Source organism: Schistocerca nitens, chromosome 4 (assembly GCF_023898315.1).
Source record: "Schistocerca nitens isolate TAMUIC-IGC-003100 chromosome 4, iqSchNite1.1, whole genome shotgun sequence".
NCBI classification, from domain to species: Eukaryota; Metazoa; Arthropoda; class Insecta; order Orthoptera; family Acrididae; genus Schistocerca; species Schistocerca nitens.
This window is the reverse complement of record NC_064617.1, coordinates 198,478,946-198,500,758: the sequence shown is the minus strand read 5'-3', so window position 1 is coordinate 198,500,758 and position 21,813 is coordinate 198,478,946. Positions and strand designations below refer to the sequence as shown.

Here is a 21,813-nt window from a genome sequence, read left to right as displayed (position 1 = left end):
TGGTTTTTCCTTGGTCAAAGAACATTTGAAAAGAGACTTAAGTGTTTCTACTTTTGCTTTGGTGCATTCAATTTCAGCTCTTGTCTTGTCCATGAGTGACCGGACACTAACTTTTGTGCAGTGTACGTTACTGGCAAAATTGTACCACTTCTGTTTAGGGCTGGAGGCCATTACACCATACTCATACTATGTTTCACTCTACACAGCAGACAACTTGTTCGTTTTGATTTATTAACTGTTTTGTATTATAAACTGCAATATGCCATTTTAAGGAAACGGCACATTGAGTGTTTATCACAAACGTGTCACCCTTATCAGTAAATGATAGTTAATGACACATCAACAACATACACCTCTAAGAGAGTCTATAATAACGAAAACAAAAATGACGAAAATGGCATGAGTATAGTGTTCCATAATTGATGATGTTGTGGATTACAGATTTAGAGGAAGCAGAGTCACATCCCGGTGCGTATTATTATTTTTTTTTCATCTTAGCGTTGTTGACATATAGGAAGTAGGTTCGTGTTCCTGTATATGTTAATTCTTCTTCATCTTAGCATTGTTAACACAGTCTTGCAATTTCTTATAAATGTAATACAAGTATGTTCTCCAGTATTTGATATTATTTATTTTTCCATCTTATAGAAAACTAAGGATGAAATACATATTTGTCTGTTTATTTCTGAACACGTGGCAATTTCCGAGTGTGTAGTTACGTAGGAAAGGAAGAGGAGAGCTTAAATTGCTCTCACGGAATGTGCAGCAACAAAATTCATATTCTTCTTTGTCACAACTATTTCACTGTTTATTTCTAAATATGTGGTGATATCCAAGTGAGTGGTCAGCCAGAAACCTTAGAGGACAGTTTAAATTGCTGTGAGTGAAATGAGGTTCAATATCATCCATATTCTTCTTTGTCACTAATATTTGGCTATTTATTTTCTAGCGTATGCAAAGATCGTTAAGATATTACACCTTGATAAATGAAGAACCACAACAGCTGTTAAATTATCCTTTATTCAAACAACCAGTTTCGCAGCTTATAGTTGTATACTCAGGTTTACATCTGAGTAGCAAACCGGGGAAAAATAAACAGTATTGTCTATACCTTAATTTAGAAAATAATGTAGTAACTAACGGAGAGTACTCACAATCAGTTCATATAAAGACCATACCTCAGTTTTACAATCAATGGCACTTCCAGCTGGTATATTTCTGCTGCTAACGACATGTCTTTAGTGCCACTAAGAGCAATTACATATGACCAGAAATTCTTTGGCTTTTGTGAAAGTTCTTTCAACAATATTCTGCTATGGCACTCATTGAGGGCTTCATGCAGGCTCTCTTGACAGCGAAACACATTTCATTCAGCATCTTTCTGTCCATATATTTCTACACTTTCTTAGTGCTTATTATGCAACACTTTCTGTTCCTTTAGAAGTTTCTTTAAAGTGACTCTATGCAATGGAGGATCAGCCTCACCACGAACTGTTCTGTTGAGTACATATCTACTCTGTGCATGGTCAACTATCCTTTTAAACCTGAGTCATAGTTCTTCTACATGCTCCTGTCCTGGGCTAATAGTTCCAAGTTCCTCTCTGAGATACGACTCTAGTGCTTCTTTACACAGTTTTCTGAACATACAAAGTTTTCTACTTGTTTTAATTGTCCTTTGATATTCATTGTTGCTATAACTGGTGTCTGCTATTAACAACAGTCTTCCGCAATGATTTTCGTACTCTTTCTACGAGGCAGCTACAACAGGCTTTCAGTCTTCAACTGGCGTTCGGGTCACATGACGTCACTCCCTCGCTGTGTGGTGCAATATTTGTCTTGGCCGTCGAATTTACGAAAGCGTTGTTAACGATTCAATCGCAGCTAAATGTTTGAGACAAGCAAGAATATAAATGTCATTGCTGCTCATTTCACTCATATCAGTTTAAGCAGTCCTCTTAGTTTCTTGCCTAACGATACCATCTGAAATCGTGACATATTTGGGGGAAAAAACAGCGAAATGTTTACGTAAGTAGCAGGAATTTCAGTTTTCGTATTTTTATTAAACTGGAGTCACAAAATCGAAGAAGAATATTTCCTGAGAGCGCAGGCTCTTATATGTAAGTAACATCGAATACTGTAGAACATACTTCTATTACACGAATAATAAAGATCCAGAGCCTTCTACGAACGCAAAGATGAGGATACAGCAAAAACCAAACAACCTTCTTTCGATTTCGTAACTGATCGTTTCTTACCACAAATCCACGACTAAAACTTCCAGTTTTGTGCGCTATTATTGTTCATCTTTTAGGATGTCATAAGGTCGAAGAATACGTCTAACGCAGCGAGCGATGGACGTCGCATGATCCGCATTCTTGTCTTTTTGAGGAACACACAATTACAGTAATTCCTTGGGCATGTGTAACCTCCTTGGACATGTGTCTAGATCACAGATATTGTTGTCAAACAGCAACAAAACAGAGTGCTGTTGCTGTATCAGCTGTGTTTATAGCGCGTTTTGTTGGAAGGGTGTATGTGGTGCAACGTTTTGGTACGGTGTTGTGGAATTTTAGGGAGATGACGTTGTTGCGCTTCATACATAAACGACGACGACGCCCTATATCGACACGAGTCTGATTCACAAATTTTAGTTTCACGTAGGTTAGTCCCGTATCATGCTTAACTAATCAGCGTGCGACGTATAATGTATGAAACTTCTGTATAGTTAACTTATGTTTCAAATAACATAAGATGTCGTCCGTAAGAATAAAAAGGATTTACGAAACGTGTACAGCTTGAAATATCGCAAATTATTTTGAGGTAGGTCGTAGGACATCCAGATATTTATAAGATTATGTTTATAAAATTATGATGTTGCATCAGTGATGATACCATCGTTTTTTATGGGACGCTAAACCCTGTCCTTTATATTTCATCCAACAGATACGGTTTTTATGATGAAGCCGAAAGATGGACAAAAGACTTAAATATCCTGATTCATAGTTTCTATCATTAACGTCGTTCAATTATTTTGGCAACTGTGTGCCCAATACGTTAAATCCTTCGCACTAGTTTTATGGAAATCGCCAGAAATTGACATTTAAATTGGCAACTGTCTCTTTCGGTTGGTTTCTTTCTCAATAGCAATTTGAGACCGAAGTATCTCTAACACAGGTCATTTCACTTTATAGCTGAAGTTATTCAAACATACCGCTCTAAATTCCACAGAATTTTGTCTGATCGTTTCTGAAACCTTATTCACTCATAGTTTTATAAAGTTGCATCTTGATGTGGCTGCAAGTAGACTACGTTTGGTTGCAGATGGCATTATTTATGAAAAATGGACAGTCAGATTTAATCAATGATGATACCATGTGGTTAACGCAATGTTCCACGACAATGGCTCTCTCTTTTAATAGTTCATTTGAGACCATATTATCTTCCTTAAACCATCAGCCTCCCGAAAATCTGGCTTGGAATATGCAACTAAATCATATTGTGTGCTAGCTGACTGTGGAAGCTAACTGAACTTACTGATATCAAATATCGGCTTCATACCATGAAATAATAGAGTTGTATATGATGTCATATGTATGCTAATAGGAAGAGATCAGAACACTTACACACTATTTTTTGGCATGTGGGTAGTGTGTGATGAAAAATTGATCTGTAGCATAGTTTGAAAAACAGATTAGGCTGAAGGGTGACAGTTCAGTTGTGTGTTTACAAAGCCAACAAATGTGAATTCAGAATATAGTTCTGGTGACATGCTGATTTGTAGTGTAGCCTGAGGCCTAGTTTAGGTTGAAGTTGACAGTGTGGTTGTGAGTTGATGAAACAGTATCAAAAGCTTCAGTTATCCAGATAGTGTAGCAGTAAACAATATGGAACATTTTAAATTTCAGAACTTACTAGTTCTCTAAATTTAATGGCATACGCACTTTTCCTTTCGATAGAGTTATATAGTGGCCTATTCTCTTGCACTTTTCATAGTTGATGTAAAATGTACTAGTAAGTATGTAATATGCACCAAGATAGTAGGCCTGGTTGGATGTTCTATTATGTACTACAGCATTTCTGAATTTACTTTCAGTTTTATTTAAGTGCTGTTATAACAAACAGTATGGGGCAGATGTCATATTGTTGCAGCAGCATTCATATCTGTGGGAACTGCTGAAGTCATAGCATTAAGTATTGCCCTGCCCAGAACAATACCCTCCAGTTTTGAGGGAGAGGTAACGAAACCTACACCATATACAATTGTGACAAAATTACTAATTCTTTCTACTGCAGGTCCTAGATGCTCAGTGAGATTGACTGCTTGTCTGCCTCTGGCAGAAGATATCTCCACTCCTCCTGACCTTCTGACCTCTTGTACCAGTGGAACTGTCCCCTCCAGTTCCACGTGAAAATCCTCTGTTTATGATTGTAGGCGTGGTACCCAATGCACAGGTGGAACATAAATGTCAATTAACACTTCTCCAAAAGCTTAAACTACTTGCATAGTATTACTGCAGTGGAACTGTAACAAGTTTTACCTCCATGTGGCTGAGCTCCACCAACTGATCACTGCTTATCCTTTTATCCTCACTGAGTTACAAGAAACTAGGCTCTTAAAAAATAACCATGTGTCCACTATAATGCATTCAGTAAGAAGTATGCTAATGCCAATAGAGCATTGAGGGGAATTTGTACTCTGGTATGACCCAATATCTTTAGTGAGTGAGTGTTCCAAAATGCTGTACTGAGAGCAGTTGCAGTCTGTGGTCAGATGACAAACAAGGTAACAACCCGCAATGCCTATATTTACCAAACTGAAGATTACATACCAAGATATAGTGGCTCAGTGGAAAAACTTCTCCCACTCTTCTTGTCACTGGCTGTCTTTAATGCTCAAAAGCAACTGTGTGGTAGTACAAAGACGTATAGAAGAGGAAGATAATATATAAATTAATTACATAGCATGATCTATGCGTATTCAGTACTGGAGCTCCAACTTACTTCAGTGCAGCCAGTAGCACATACTCTGCTATAGACCTCTAAATTTGGAACTGAGTCCTCACTCCTGTACTCCAGAGGAACACCCGTAATGATTTATGCAACTGCATTCGGTTTCCTATCACTCTCTCCATTCTCAACTACCAATCGAGAGAAAGCCCATTGCATTGATCAATCAGAAAATCTAATTGGCCAGTTTTCAGTGCACAAGTAGTGCTTGAAATTAAGTAACAAAAGGAGTTGACAGTATCAAGTGAAAAACAACGGAAATGATCGTACTTGCCACAGAAGCAACATACATCTCTCCTCAGAGCCGCTTCACTGTTTAATAAGAATGGGAATAAAAGGAATTTTGGGAACTTTATATGTTATCATTGAGAGTTCATACACCATCTTCACAAATATGGCATAAACTTTGCAGCACTTATGACCAACAGCTCGATCAACAACAGTTTCTAGCATCCTTATCAGTGGTGACATTATCACCGACCCTTCTGTCGTGGCTGAACACTTTGTGTTGCATTTCACTGAAGCATCTGTTCAGTAATTACCATGCCTTGTTCTTATCCTGTAAGAGCATAATGGAGTCTTCCAGTTTGTATAAAACACTTGCAGTCTTATGACATTACACTCATTTAAGGGTAACTGCATAATGCACTGGCACTATTTGAAGACACATCACCAAGACGCGACAACATCCATAACCAAATGCTGAAACACCCCTGAAATGATAGTAAAAGAAACATTCTGAGACCTGTTACAACTTCTGGCCAGAAGAGCAATTTCTCCCCTAGTGTTGGGAGATTATCATTATCCCAACATTAAAACCAGGAAAGGATCCTTGTATTCTTGTCAACTACAGACTGAGATCTCTCTTGAACTGAATACATAAACAGCTCAAAAAGGTGGTGGATGAATGACTGCTGTGTGCATTGAATCCAAAGGATATCTACCCCATTATCTATTTGGCTTTACAGAATTCCATCGTATTGCCAACCATCTTATATACTTCAAATGCGAAACACATTCAGACGCATGCACACTGAATTGCTGTGTTCCTCAGTTTGCAAATAACGCATAATGCTAGGTAACACTACCACATTCTTTATACACTCTAAATGTGGGAATTCTGAGGTTGCTTGCCAACATTCATCCAGAACTTTGGATATCTCCAACTGCTTCACATTCAGATCAATGCGTTCACCAGTAACCAATATTTACTAGAGAATGGAGTCCCCCAAGCATCGATCCTGATTGTCACTCCGACTGTTTTATGTTCAAGTCACAGTATCCACCAGAAACCAACCCGTATGATAGAACAAATCCCCCAGTGGTAGATCATGAATGTCACCCTTTTTGTAGTATCCATCAATGGCAACATGTTCCCGGTGGGCTTCTAGGTTTCCTCATTGCTGTATGTAAATGACCTCTGTGTACATTACAGCTCCAGTTCAATTGAGCCAAATGTTAGCTCCAGGGAGCCATTCAGAAGGCTCAAGATTGTACCCTGAACCATGGATGCTGGTTCTCCATGCATTTCTGTAGACTCTGGATATGCATCGGCTTCCCAAACTTTATGTAGTTAAGCAAATATTAGGAATGGTGGAACAATTTTGCCTCAGGTTTTATTTTAATTGAGAAGTTAACATGGTTACCACACAAATAAATCAAATAAATCAACAAGCTAGTTCAAGGTTAACTGCATGAAAGAACAGGCTATGATTACTCAGTGGCACCTCATGGAGAGTGTGCTGTACAGTTCTATTACCTCTCGCATCCTTTGTTGACATGGATCTGCACTTCCTCTCATCCTCCAGCTGTTGGGCGAGGTCACCCTCCTGGGTATGTTTCCCTCCATCCTCTGTGCAGTATCGCTTTCTGCGATGTCGACGATAATGGACTTCTTAGCTCGTTTGCGCTTGATATCCAGCATGGTAGCCAGTTTGTTGTGGTGGGGCCGTCATGTACCCTGTTGGTTGTAGCTCCCTGACCACACAGGGATTGCTCTGCTGATGCCAAGGAGTAGATGCGTGTCACCCTGGGGCATCGGGACTCCCGGCAATGGCCATCCTGCCAGGTGGCCTTTGCTGCGGCTGGGTGGCACCCGTGAGGAGGGCCCCTGGTTGGAGTGGGTGGCATCAGGACAGATGACACACCATGAAGTGTAGTACATCATCTCTTCCTGGTGGTCAAACACCAGCAGTCTCTAAGTGGTCAAGATCTAACTTCAATGCTAAGAAATATGACCTCAAATTGTCCCCTCCCCCCGGCCACACCATGGGAGGAATGCCAGGGTAAGGATGGCAGCGAAGCTTATTCACCACGGTACCTCGTATGTACGGGAGTTGATGGGGAATATTTCTTGTCAGTGAAACCTCAGTTTTTTGCGGAGCATTTAGAGGGCAAGTTTGAGGAGGTGGAGGGCTTGTCCAAAATGCCATCAGGGTCGGTCTTGATCAAAACAGCATCCTCTGCCCAGCCATGGGCACTACTTGCCTGTGAAAAGCTGGAGGATTTTTCTGTTTCCATCACACCCCATAAGACCTCAAATATGGTCCAGGGTATCATATTTCACAGGGACCTTCTATTGCAGTCTGACGGTGAGCTGCTCACCAGTTTAGAGTGGCTAAGTGTCCATTTCGTCCAGCGCGTCCACTGGGGTCCGAGGGATAATCAGGTTGCTACTGGTGCTTTCATCTTGGCCTTCGAGGGTGGCACATTAACTGAGAAGGTCAAGGTGATGGTCTACCACTGTGACGTACAGCCATATATCCCTCCCCTCATGCGATACTTTAAGTGCTGGAAGTTCGGCCATATGTCTTCCCTCTGTACTTCCAGTGTCACCTGTTGGGATTGTGGACATCCTTCGCATCCCAATACTCCCTGTGCCCCACCTCCCATCTGTGTCAACTGCGGAGAGCACCATTCGCTGACACCCACCAGTGGCTGAAGCAACCACAGATAGCTGGTTGTAGGGATTCACGGTCCTCCTCAGTCTCTGAGACTGAATCAGTGATGCCCTCCCAGCCAGACAAACGTAAGGAGCAGTGAGAGAAACCTAAAAAGAAAAAGACCGCCAAGAACAAAAGCACTGTGGTGGCACCCACACGACTACTACCTACAAGCTCTGTGTCTGAGGATGAGGTGGAGATTCTGGCATCCGCTGAGGACCTAGATCTCACTGGGCCCTCAGTTTGCCAGTAGGTTAGCAGATTTCTACCAGTAGAGTTGCCCACTGGTAGGAGAGATGAGTATTCAGATGGTCTGCTGTTAAAGCCTGTTGGTGTATACTTTGATGTTGCCATGTAATGTGATCGGTATAGGCCAAGTGTACAAAAAAAAATTGGGGGATGGCTAACTATTTCATCATTGTGTGAACTGTGTGGTTATTGGCACAACCAAACACAAGGCATCCAGCATTTCAAACAAAATGACTGAGATGTCAAATTAACAGTACCCAAGATTTGGAATCCATAGACTAGTAAAGCATCAAGATCAAATATGTTCTGTGCTCTGTCAGAGGCTACTGTGCTGCCACCAATGTAGGAGGTGTTTGTTGAATTTCTGGTGCTGCTGTTGTTGTTCAGCCAGTTGTTGCTGGCTTGGAAGAGACTATTTATCCAAGCTTGGTTTGTCCGTAAAGTTTGTGGGCATGTAGAGTTTGTGTGCTCTTGATGTGCACACAAGTTTAAAGGGCATTCCACTAGGCAGTGCAAAGGGCAGGAAGCAACTAAGATACAGTTGTAGATCCATAAACGAGTTGCAGGCAGAGTTAAAGTTCGGCACCATTCTTTGTTCGAGGAGCCAACAGGCTCACTTAAAAAGAACACATTGGAGTCATCTAATTTGGCCATGTGATTTGGAGTGAGCACCACCTAGTGTTCTGTACCAGTGCCAAGCACTGCCTATGCACGGCATCTGCATCTATTTTGGGGTTGCTGTTTATCTCAAACACGGGTAGTACAAGGATTACTACTGCTACTACTTACTGTCCAGCTGTAGAATTGCTACTTTCAACTGCTTAGGTGAGATGAAGTGTTGCTAATATACCTTGAAAAGAACACACCTTTTCGATTTGCAGATTCTTTCTTTGCCAAGAGGACCAGCCAGTGTGCAGTGCTTGTAGCTTATGCACATGAGTATGACATTTTTGATGGAATGCACAAAGTTTGCTCATAAAAGGAGGTGGGAGTCTTATGATTTTGCTGGAGACCTTACTTTTAGGTACTGCATTTGTTTGTTCTTTTACAGATAAAATGGAATTAAATACTCTCATTGCTGATGGTGCTGCTGAAAATGACTTGCAGCAAATGAAGGGAGATCGAATTGGCAACACAATGTACAGTGAGAGATCTGTTCTGAAGACACTAATAAAGCTGTCCCAGGTATTGTTCACGCTAGTTTTCTCATTATCATCTATTACTTTTATGTAGGTGGTACAAATGATTTTTATTTTCTAATCCTTCAGATAACAGAGTTCACAAGTGAATTTGAAGAAGAGCTGTGCCTTCTTTGGGATATGACAGTTGAGGAAGATGTGGTAAACTTTCTTATGAATAATAACTTTTTGGATCTTGCTACTCATATAATAATGACCATTGAGGATAACAGGCTCATAGTAAGTGATTCTGCTTATTTTCTAATGTATTATGTATTTTTCTTTTAATGCAGCTCTATGTTGAAGTAGTCATTAATCACCTGTGTGGTTTCCTTCATGTGTTACCTGTTGTGGACACATCATTGTCACCCATCTCAGTGACCAGAAATCACCATATTGTATTTTGTCACACTGATTTTGTATAATTTTTTATCTGTGATCATACCCCACTCCCACTTAAAGACAAACTAATAACTTCTGAGAACTTCCTCAGCCACCTCACCTCTATCCCCTAGTTTCTCTCCAATGATAACAAAGAAATTTCCTTTACAAATGAAGGCTACTATGCAATATTCTAGGCATGTCTGTTTGCTTGCCAGAAAATCTGTACCAGCTGTCTGAGATTCTCATCTAGGAGCCTTGGTACAGTGATTTCATTCCTTGAGTCTACAATGACCTTCAGTGCTTGTCTAAATCCCTTGGCCCAACCTGGAACTTTCCACACCCACCTCCTACATATTTCTCAACTCCTACATGCTGTGGTTCCACTGAGGGGATTTCAAGCTTTAAGGCCTGTACATACAATCCAGTGCTAACCTCCTCATAGACTTTTTAGAACAGCTCCTCCTTACTCTCAAAAGTCTTAAACCCTGTCATGTGGTTCAGATTCATTGATGACTTCTGTACACTATGGACATTGAGTAAAGACAACTTCCCTCCACTTCTTTCTACATGGTACTTCACTGCAGATCAAGTAGCTTATATGGATGTTGGCATCTTTCCCTTTGATTATATCTTAGAAATGTCAGTCCATATTAAACTGATCTACCGCCAACAGTATCTCCAATTTATTACCTGTAATTCTTTCCACATGAAGAAGTATGTATACAAACATAGCTGTGTGTCTACATTGTCCAAGTTTATTACGTAGCAGCGCACTGCAATTTGATGGGGTTCTGTCAGATGGAGTGGGCTAGAAGAGGACATAAGGCAGGGATGGAAAGGTTAACTGACTGCTGGGAGGAAGATGCAACAAGCACATGGGATAGGAATATGGCACAAGTCAGTTCATTCTGGCACAGGCAGAGGGATTTGTGTGTGGTGTATAATGAAGTGGGGGAGGAATGGACTGAGATGAAGAGAGAAAACAGAAATAGACAGAGGCTATGATGATAAGGACATGAGTGTAGAGTGAGTGCAGTACAGATTCGGGGCCAGCTATGGTGGTGAGTGTGAGACAGAGGCTAGTGAAGATTGAGCCATGGCATGTTATGGAATCAAAGGCTTTTTCTTCTTCTTTTTTTTTTTTTTTAAGAAGAATTTCCATTTACAGTACATAGACCAGATATGTTGTGATTGTGATGGTTGTGGTGGTGGTGTGGTTGTGTGAGAGGATGGGGGGAAGTGATCTCACCAGAGCCACATTCTTATCCCATGCACTTTTATCCTCACAATCCCTATGTGAATGATATGCACAGGGTTGTAGTATATCCCTAGTGTAATCATTTAAAGCCGGTTCTTGAAACTTTGTTAATAGACTTTCTCAGGACAGTTTACATCCCTCCCATCTATTCAACCCTCCCTGTGACCATTCTCCTCCTGCTCACTCCACTTGATAGAACCTCACATCCCAATCAAGTTGCAGTCAGCTGGGGCAGTGCATCTGTACAGTTGTGTGTGTGTTTTCTGTTTAATTTATATGCCTACCTTAACAATACAATAAGTTGTTACTTTTGATCTTCAATTATATATTTTGATCAAGACTTTTCATCACCAAACTACTTATACTTGTAGACATATTGCACACTAAAGTGAGGCTTCATTCGTGTCAATTATGAGGTCTTTTCAAAAAATTCTGGATCATGCAGAATTTCACGGTAATTGTGTGTTGAAATGAAATTCAGTAGGCATCCCTGAACATGTCTGTGTTTAATGTACAACTGCCAGAAATTTCATTGTTGTATGTCTGTTAGTTATTGGGTCGGTGCTGTATTGAGTAGAACGTTGTCACACAGTTTGCGAATTTTGAGGTGGCAGAGCTAGAGGAGCAATGCATCTGCATTAAATTTTGCATGAAACTCAAGAAAATCTTTACAGAGACACGCCAGATGATAGTGCTTAAGCTGTACTTGGCGTTGTGAATGGTTCACATGGTTTAAAAATGGCTGGACGTAAGTTAAAGATGACCTTCTTTCAGAATGCCCTTTGGTGTCTACCGATGACTCTCATGTGAGGAAGATCATTGAAATTCTTGCCACAGGGACAAACTGTTAATCGATGATACTATTGGGATATGTTGCCACGCCTGTGAGAATATGTGAGAAGGAAACAACCTGAAATGTGCGAGACAATTCATGGCTCTTGCGTCACGATAACACACCTGCACATTCAACTGTTGGTGCGTGACTGTTGCACAAAAAACTGAAATCATTGTGTTGCCTCATCCCCTGTACTCTCCAGACCTGGCCCCTGTGGACATTTTTTATTTCCAAACTTGATAACCCCATCAAAAGGACAAAGATTTGCAGTGATAGATGAGATATAAGAAAATTCACAGACAGCACTTCACGTGATCCAGCAAGAGGCATACCAAGACTGCTTCCAGAAGTGGAAATGGCATTGGAATTGGTGTATCAGGTGTGGAAGAGAGTATTTTGAAGGAGACCATGCACAATATGTAAAAAGTAAGTGTAGAAAAATTTTGTGGACGAAGTTCCAGAATTTTTTTAACAGACCTCGTTTATATTTATAGTATACATTATGTATTTTATGTCATTTTCAAGATGTATATTTTAAGCATTTCATACAGGGTGACAATTATTGAACTACATGAAAAAAATAAATGTAAATTAGTTACAAACCACAGAGTGCATACACTTCGTTCAACACGAAAACATCATTACAGACATTCAGATGTAGGTTATGACATGTTTGATATGCCTGCCATCATTGGCATCGATGAATAGTGAAATTCTACATGACCTGCTGAAGTGTCGAAACATCGATGCTGTCGACGACCTCCTGGATGGCTGTCTTCAGCTCAGCAGTGGTTTTAGAGTTATTGTTGTAACCTTGTCTTTAATATAGCGCCACAGAAAGGAATTGCATGTGTTCAGATCTGGAGAATGTGACGGCCAATCGATGCCCATGCCAGTGACCCCAGAGCCAGAATGCAATCCCCAAAGTGCTCCTCCAGGAGATCGAACACTATCCTGCTTCGATGGGGCCAAGCTCCGTCTTGCATGAACCACATCTTGTCGAAATCAGGGTCACTTTGGGTAATGAGGATAAAATCATCTTCCAAAACCTTCATGTACTGTTTGGTATTCACCATGCCATCAAAGAATATTGCACTGATTATTCCGTGTCCTGACATTGCACACCACACAGTCACCCATTGAGGGTGAAGAGACTTCTAGTTCGCAAAATGCGGATTCTTATTCTCCCAAATGTGCCAGTTTTGCTTACTGATGAACCCTATCAAATGAAACTGGGCTTTCTCACTAAACCAAATCATACAGTGCATACTAATTTCCATAACACCTCGTGGCCAACCGAGAAGTTTGAATGTCCTAAAGCAAACCGTCCAGAGTTCAGAAGTTATGACGATTTTATTTCATGTAGTTCAATAATTGTCACCCTGCATCATTATTTTGTGTGAAATAAAACAAAGTAAATGTGATTATAACAAGGCATTACATTTTTTAGGAGATTATGGTGGGAATTGTTGGCAATATGTGCTGTGTCAAATGTGTCAGGAGCCATTTAGCTGGAAAAAGAACATCTGTTGAAACATTTATGAAGTTGTTGGGCATTAGGGATGCACCTGTGCTCATACAACTAATTAGAGTGTTTGAATTGATATTGATTGACATTATTGACCAGCCACCACAATTATCTTCAAGAAATAATATGGAAGCCAATAACGATGAGGTTTGTTTCTCCAGTTACTAATCATTTAAATGACTTTCATGTTGAATTTCTCTATTGTTATCAGGAGTGACTAAACAATATTTATTATGTATCATGTTGTCCGAGGGCTTAATTTGTACTGCAGAAATTCTCAACTTTCACATATGCTGTCGAAGTAGTGACAAGTTATAATAAAGATAAATAAATATAATTCTCATATAAATTTTTGTAGAGGCCTAGATCACTACAGTATATACCATATTAAGAGTGAGCATAACAAAAAACTTGTAATTAATGACAGAACGAGTTTCATTTTCTCTGTAATTTAACAGGTTCACTTGCCTGTTGTAGTTAAACACATTGATGAGACCATAGTTTACACAAATAATGTATCTCAGTATTCAGAGTGTTTTGTCATTAGAAGTATTTCAAGAATAAACTGTAATACAGAATCATAAAAAGAATTCCAGGATTTGACAGTCTTGTTACATAAGTGAATAGAAATAGTTCTTATGTTGAAATCAGAATTCCTTGTTCACTCTCAGGGATACACTTTCAAATTCAACGCCTGCCACCTTGGGAATGTCACTAGCCTTTGAACCAGCATAGTAGGTTCCACTTCCCCCATGAACCATGGACCTTGCCGTTGGTGGGGAGGCTTGCGTGCCTCAGTGATACAGATGGCCGTACCGTAGGTGCAACCACAACGGAGGGGTATCTGTTGAGAGGCCAGACCAACATGTGGTTCCTGAAGAGGGGCAGCAGCCTTTTCAGTAGTTGCAGGGGCAACAGTCTGGGTGATTGACTGATCTGGCCTTGTAACACTAACCAAAACGGCCTTGCTGTGCTGGTACTGCGAACGGCTGAAAGCAAGGGGAAACTACAGCCGTAATTTTTCCCGAGGACATGCAGCTTTACTGTATGATTAAATGATGATGGCGTCCTCTTGGGTAAAATATTCCGGAGGTAAAATAGTCCCCCATTCGGATCTCCGGGTGGGGACTACTCAAGAGCACGTCGTTATCAGGAGAAAGAAAACTGGCGTTCTATGGATCGGAGCGTGGAAATGTCAGATCCCTTAATCGGGCAGGTAGGTTAGAAAATTTAAAAAGGGAAATGGATAGGTTAAAATTAGATATAGTGGGAATTAGTGAAGTTTGGTGGCAGGAGGAACAAGACTTTTGGTCACGTGATTACAGGGTTATAAATACAAAATCAAATAGGGGTAATGCAGGAGTAGGTTTAATAATGAATAAAAAAATAGGAGTGCGGGTTAGCTACTACAAACGGCATAGTGAACGCATTATTGTGGCCAAGATAGACACAAAGCCCATGCCTACTACAGTAGTACAAGTTTATATGCCAACTAGCTCTGCAGATGATGAAGAAATTGATGAAATGTATGACGAGATAAAAGAAATTATTCAGGTAGTGAAGGGAGACGAAAATTTAATAGTCATGGGTGACTGGAATTCTAGCGTAGGAAAATGGAGAGAAGGAAACATAGTAGGTGAATATGGATTGGGGGGAAGAAATGAAAGAGGAAGCCGCCTTGTAGAATTTTGCACAGAGCATAACCTAATCATAGCTAACACTTGGTTCAAGAATCATAAAAGAAGGTTGTATACCTGGAAGAATCCTGGGGATACTAAAAGGTATCAGATAGATTATATAATGGTAAGACAGAGATTTAGGAACCAGGTTTTAAATTGTAAGACATTTCCAGGGGCAGATGTGGATTCTGATGTGGAAATGGGACCTGGATAAACTGAAAGAACCAGAGGTTGTACAGAGTTTCAGGGAGAGCATAAGGGAACAATTGGCAGGAATGGGGGAAAGAAATACAGTAGAAGAAGAATGGGTAGCTCTGAGGGATGTAGTAGTGAAGGCAGCAGAAGATCAAGTAGGTAAAAAGATGAGGGCTAATAGAAATCCTTGGGTAACAGAAGAAATATTGAATTTACTTGATGAAAGGAGAAAATATAAAAATGCAGTAAATGCAGCAGGCAAAAAGGAATACAAACGTCTCAAAAATGAAATCGACAGGAAGTGCAAAATGGCTAAGCAGGGATGGCTAGAGGACAAATGTAAGGATGTAGCGGCTTGTCTCACTAGGGGTAAGATAGGTACTGCCTACAGGAAAATTAAAGAGACCTTTGGAGAGAAGAGAACCACTTGTATGAATATCAAAAGCTCAGATGGCAACCCAGTTCTAAGCAAAGAAGGGAAGGCAGAAAGGTGGAAGGAGTATATAGAGGGTCTATACAAGGGCGATGTACTTGAGGACAATATTATGGAAATGGAAGAGGATGTAGATGAAGATGGAATGGGAGGTATGATACTGCGTGAAGAGTTTGACAGAGCACTGAAAGACCTGAGTCGAAACAAGGCCCCAGGAGTAGACAACATTCCATTAGAACTACTGATGGCCTTGGGAGAGCCAGTCCTGACAAAACTCTACCATCTGGTGAGCAAGATGTATGAGACAGGCGAAATACCCTCAAACTTCAAGAAGAATATAATAATTCCAATCCCAAAGAAAGCAGGTGTTGACAGATGTGAAAATTACCGAACTATCAGTTTAATAAGTCACAGCTGCAAAATACTAACGCAAATTCTTTACAGACGAATGGAAAAACTGGTAGAAGCGGACCTCGGGGAAGATCAGTTTGGATTCCGTAGAAATGTTGGAACACGTGAGGCAATGCTAACCTTACGACTTATCTTAGAAGAAAGATTAAGGAAAGGCAAACCTACGTTTCCAGCATTTGTAGACTTAGAGAAAGCTTTTGACAATGTTGATTGGAATACTCTCTTTCAAATTCTGAAGGTGGCAGGGGTAAAATACAGGGAGCGAAAGGCTATTTACAATTTGTACAGAAAGCAGATGGCAGTTGTAGAGTCGAGGGGCATGAAATGGAAGCAGTGGTAGGGAAAGGAGTGAGACAGGGTTGTAGCCTCTCCCCGATGTTATTTAGTCTGTATATTGAGCAAGCAGTAAAGGAAACAAAAGAAAATTCGGAGTAGGCATTAAAATTCATGGAGAAGAAGTAAAAACTTTGAGGTTCGCCGATGACATTGTAATTCTGTCAGAGACAGCAAAAGACTTGGAAGAGCAGTTGAACGGAATGGACAGTGTCTTGAAAGGAGGATATAAGATGAACATCAACAAAAGCAAAACGAGGATAATGGAATGTAGTCAAATTAAATCGGGTGATGCTGAGGGAATTAGATTAGAAAATGAGACACTTAAAGTTGTAAAGGAGTTTTGCTATTTAGGGAGTAAAATAACTGATGATGGTCGAAGTAGAGAGGATATAAAATGGCAATGGCAAGGAAATCGTTTCTGAAGAAGAGAAATTCGTTAACATCGAGTATAGATTTAAGTGTCAGGAAGTCGTTTCTGAAAGTATTTGTATGGAGTGTAGCCATGTATGGAAGTGAAACATGGACGGTAACTAGTGTGGACAAGAAGAGAATAGAAGCTTTCGAAATGGGGTGCTACAGAAGAATGCTGAAGATAAGGTGGGTAGATCACGTAACTAATGAGGAGGTGTTGAATAGGATTGGGGAGAAGAGAAGTTTGTGGCACAACTTGACTAGAAGAATGGATCGGTTGATAGGACATGTTTTGAGGCATCAAGGGATCACAAATTTAGCATTGGAGGGCAGTGTGGAGGGTAAAAATCGTAGAGGGAGACCAAGAGATGAATACACTAAGCAGATTCAGAAGGATGTAGGTTGCAGTAGGTACTGGGAGATGAAGAAGCTTGCACAGGATAGAGTAGGATGGAGAGCTGCATCAAACAAGTCTCAGGACTGAAGACCACAACAACAGTAGGTTCCAACAAGAAAATACTTACATAGGTTACAGGAAGACATATCTGTCAGCTCCAGGATGGACAAAGTCCACTACCACCAGAAGCTGGTTGCTGTGCCCATAATGGCCACAAGAAAGACACCCTCTGCATGGCCAAGAATGATGTGTTACAAAGCTTTTTTTATTACATATTCCAGAAGATACGACTCACAATTTGTGATAAGAATTGCATTTATGAAACAATGGAAAATCCAGCATGTAAAGTAACAATATTATGAAATGGATAGTTGCTGCACATCAAATAGGTGAGATGTTGAGTCGCAGATAGGCACAACAAAAAGACTGTCAGAAAGTGAGCTTTCGACCAGCAAAGGCTATGTTGGCCGAAAGCTCACTTTCCGAAAGTCTTTTTGTTGTGCCTATCTGGGACTCAGCATCTTTGCTATATGATGAGTAGCTACTATCCTTTCCACAATATTGTTGAATTGCATTTATGGCTTCGTGTTTACAAGGTGCAGATTAGACATGAGGTTAAGCTTGAGAACAGATTTTTCTTCATTTCTTCACATTCCACAGTGCACTCTTCACAGGCTCAAGCATGACAATATGTATGATGGTGGAACAAACTAACAAATAACTTGTCTGATCCAAAACCGTACATCATTCAAGAGGAGCTTTACCTGTTACCACAAGTGTTGCTTCCCTCTCAGCATATACTACCTGGCTTCCCTCCATCCAACAGTAAAGCAATCTTTTCTTTGTAGAGATGTTATTTTGATTTACTGGAAATGAAATTACCACAAATTGAAGATTGAGAATATGTGAGTGGGAATAAGATTACTCTACTGCAGAATGGAGTTCTTTCATATTACTCCTTAGTGATATGAGCAGCCTTAAATGACAAATTCCCCAACTCGAGGACTAGATGGATTCGCCCAATCTGTGATCCCCAGTCCTAAAAATGTGGTCTATTTCTTCTGGGACTACAGTAAGACCATTGTTTATAGTAAAACATTTCAGATTTCAGTTGTGTAAAGTATCAAAACTTACCTGAAATTTTAACTGAACACTAAAGATGCTTTATGAGACATGGATCGACATTAATTAGTTTCTACCAGTTAATGCTTATGTATCAAAATACTGGAATGCTTATAACACTTCACACCTTTCCGAATTTTATGTTAAAAATTTGTTCTTATACATTTGTCATTGCTTAATATAATTTTGTTCTTCTGGCATTCTTTTTAGATAGCTGTTCTGTACACTTGTCAGACCAAAAATTTAATATTTTTGGAGAGACAGAATTGTAATAAAATTTGTCAGGGAGTAGATCAGCTCTCATTAAATTGTAATAACAAATATTACCAAGAAAAGCATTGAAATAATAAATCCAAATTTGCTTTTCACAGCAGAATGGTGAAATGTTGAACTCATAATTGGTAGGAACTGGGTCCAATTCCCACTCTGGTCATCCAGATTTACATGTTCTTTGAATTCTACAAATCACTTCATGCAAATGCTGGAATGGTTCCTTCAGCAATGACACACACATTTACTTCACATATTCTCATAAAAAAATGAGTTGGTTCGCCTTCATAATTGCTCTAAATGTAGTGCTAAGAAATAGAAGTTTATGGGCTTTTATACCAACTGACAATATTGAAGTATGCTGGTTGATTTTGGTAGATGATTTTTCCTTAACATTATATTAATGTGCTCAGTATTCTATATATTAGGAAAAAAACTCAAAGAAATATTTAATACAATTCATGAGTACTGAGTTATTTTAGCCACAGCCAACTGCTTGTTTCCTAATCTCTTGTGGGATGTATTTTTCAGATAAATCCTGGGTTTTTGCCAATTTTAGGTAGTGAAAAGGCTCTCCATTAGCTTAAAAACATATAATTTATTTAATGGCAACTCATTGTGCTATTGTACATTCTTTCTCCTGTGCAGTATTGGGGGGTTAGAATAGTTCCATGGTAACCACTGCCTGCCATAAAAGACAAGTAAGGGAAGCTCCATCCTGGGTGAAACTTTGTGTTGACAGCACAGCTGTTTTTAGAAAAATCCATAGAATCAGTTCTGCCTTTGAAAATTACTCTCACTGAATTTGGTTGAATCACTTCTGTTCTCCTTCAGGGTTTGCTCTCCATAATCTTTCTAAATTTTGCAGAACCATGGGTCATCTGGAGAAGAACACTGTTTGTGTTTGATGACCCTTCCACTGTGTACAAAGAACTCATTCGCACCTGATTTGTATGGACTAATTCAGCCACTCAAAATCCAGCCCTGTAACCAATCTGTTGTGGGGGCATTGTCATGTAACTTAATAATCTTAGCCTCATAACAACACTTACGCCATTTCCCTCAGCCCCCAAACCCACCGCACTGGTGGTACCTATCCCTCTGAGGGAGCCAGAGATGCGTAGATTTCCTCCAGAATTATCAGAGAGGAGATCCGATGCCAAGGCACCCTCCTCCCCCCAGAATGGAACAGACCAGTGGCCTCAACTAACCAATGGCTAAAAGAGCTGTAGGCTGCAGGCTACAGAGCAGCACAATCACCTTTGGTCCCAGTAATCAAGCTGACAAAATTTTCACAGGAACCAGTGTCCTGGAACTCCACTATGCTTAAGTACTGCCCACAGTACATTATTATTTATCTTAGAATCTGTAGCCTGAACCTCACATCTTTGATATGGTGCGACTTCTTCAGTAACCTCTATGGCAGTGACCACGTTTTGAGCTTTATCTCCCTCCAAAACTGTCAACAAACCAACAAATATCTTACACATTGATCATGTGGAAGTGGATTGATGCTCTGATACAAGAACTCAGTGACATTTTTACATATGGTGCAGAAGCAACAATCTCATGTTCTTTGGACCTTCCCCAACAAAAACATGCACCATGGTGCTCGAAGGAAACAGTTGTAGCTATTAGAAAGAACAGGTGGGTGCTTCAGTGACACAAATGCCACCCTGCATTGAGTTGCATGTGAAAACTATGTATTGAGGCATCATTTTCAATAAGAAAGAAAACATAGGTGCTGGAATCAATATGTATTATCTATCCTCAAAAGTATTTTTTGTGGTACATTTTGCTTACATGCCCATGTTTGGCAGTTATCCTCTTTCTTTCCTTGCCTGTAAACACTTGCTAGAGGAAAAAGAATCATCCTTCTAGACACATCTGGAATCGTTCAATGTCCCATTTGGAGAACACAGTACTTTAGCAGCAAGTTGTAACAAATACCAGGAATTGATAAGATCCCCAATGAAAAACTAACACCTTTTCAAGCACATAAAAAAGAAAGGAAAAAACACCTTTGAGATTTCAGACATATTAAGCAAGAAGGAGAACTTCTTTCCCAGTTGTGTGACAGTATTATCATCCACATCCTGAAACCAGGAAAAGACCCATGTAAGCTGAATAACTACAGACTAATCTAGTTTATGAATGGAGTATGTAAACTGTTTGAGAGAATGGTCAGCCAGCATTTCTGTCAGTACGATATTGCAGTGCCTGTGTTATTAAGAGGAATGGTGCAGTGTTCTTTTGGACATGCGTACATATCCAAAGGAACATGCACCACAGAACACTGTGTCATTGCATTGCAGTATCATATTTCTGTCAATGCCAGGCAGTGACTTTCAATTAAAATGTCCTTCCCTATAAGGTAATTACATAATGTGTGTACGAGTACAGGTTGCAATGCAGGAACAACACATAAGGTGACTGCTTGCATCCAGCACAAATTTTTATTGTCATCATTCCTTTATACAGCTGATGGTTGTTCAGATTCGCAACTCAAATACTTTCATGTGTTTCTTTAAGTGCCTGGATGTAAGGGGCCATTTGCTTCCAATTTCTAAGTGCCTTTTGAGGATGTTGATTCGTCACAGGTCCTGTGACACAGCTGAAATCTGCAATTTGAAGGCCTTGAGAATTACTGGCACTTGAATGGCATCCTATCTGGAAAAAGCATAGGACACCACTTGACATCATCATATCTTGTCTACACTACGTGAATTAGGGTTACCTAACTACTTAGCTGTCTGACAATTTTCAGTTCAGATTGATACAACATTCAGTACCCAATACATACTGGAGAATGGAGTTTCTCATGGATCAGTTTTGATCATCATTCTCTTCACCATCACAACTAATTGTATCATATCTGCTGTGGGATCCAAGATTTCACAATCACTGTATGTAGACAACCTTCACCTACATAACAATTCCACATCATTAAGACATGGATCATGAACTACAGGGAGCCATACAGAAGACACAAAAGTGGGCCCTGAATTGTGGGTATCAATTTTTCTGTACAAAAACCTATGTCTGTAATTTTTCTAGATACTGGGTTTGTCATCCCAATTTTAAACTTTAACTAGGTAACCAGTTACTCAGAGTTGTTAACAGTTCTATTTGTAGGTCTTTTATTTACCAATAAATTAACATAGTTACCTTATGTTAA

The 21,813-nt window shown here is 40.0% G+C and overlaps 1 protein-coding gene across 2 annotated transcripts in view; it reads left to right on the top strand.

The window, feature by feature from the left end:
- The first annotated feature begins 2,442 nt into the window (after positions 1 to 2,442).
- Positions 2,443 to 21,813, top strand: part of LOC126251631 (uncharacterized) — a 91,623-nt gene continuing 72,252 nt past the window's right edge. The window contains exons 1-4 of one of the 2 annotated variants that reach the window (XM_049952175.1): positions 2,443 to 2,661; positions 9,250 to 9,383; positions 9,467 to 9,616; positions 13,304 to 13,528. In XM_049952175.1, the coding sequence (XP_049808132.1) occupies positions 9,255 to 9,383; positions 9,467 to 9,616; positions 13,304 to 13,528 (504 nt within the window). In that variant the 5' untranslated portion in view covers positions 2,443 to 2,661; positions 9,250 to 9,254. Of the gene's footprint in view, positions 2,662 to 2,713; positions 2,821 to 9,249; positions 9,384 to 9,466; positions 9,617 to 13,303; positions 13,529 to 21,813 lie in introns of those variants that run through there. The other variant, XM_049952176.1, reaches the window with a different exon arrangement.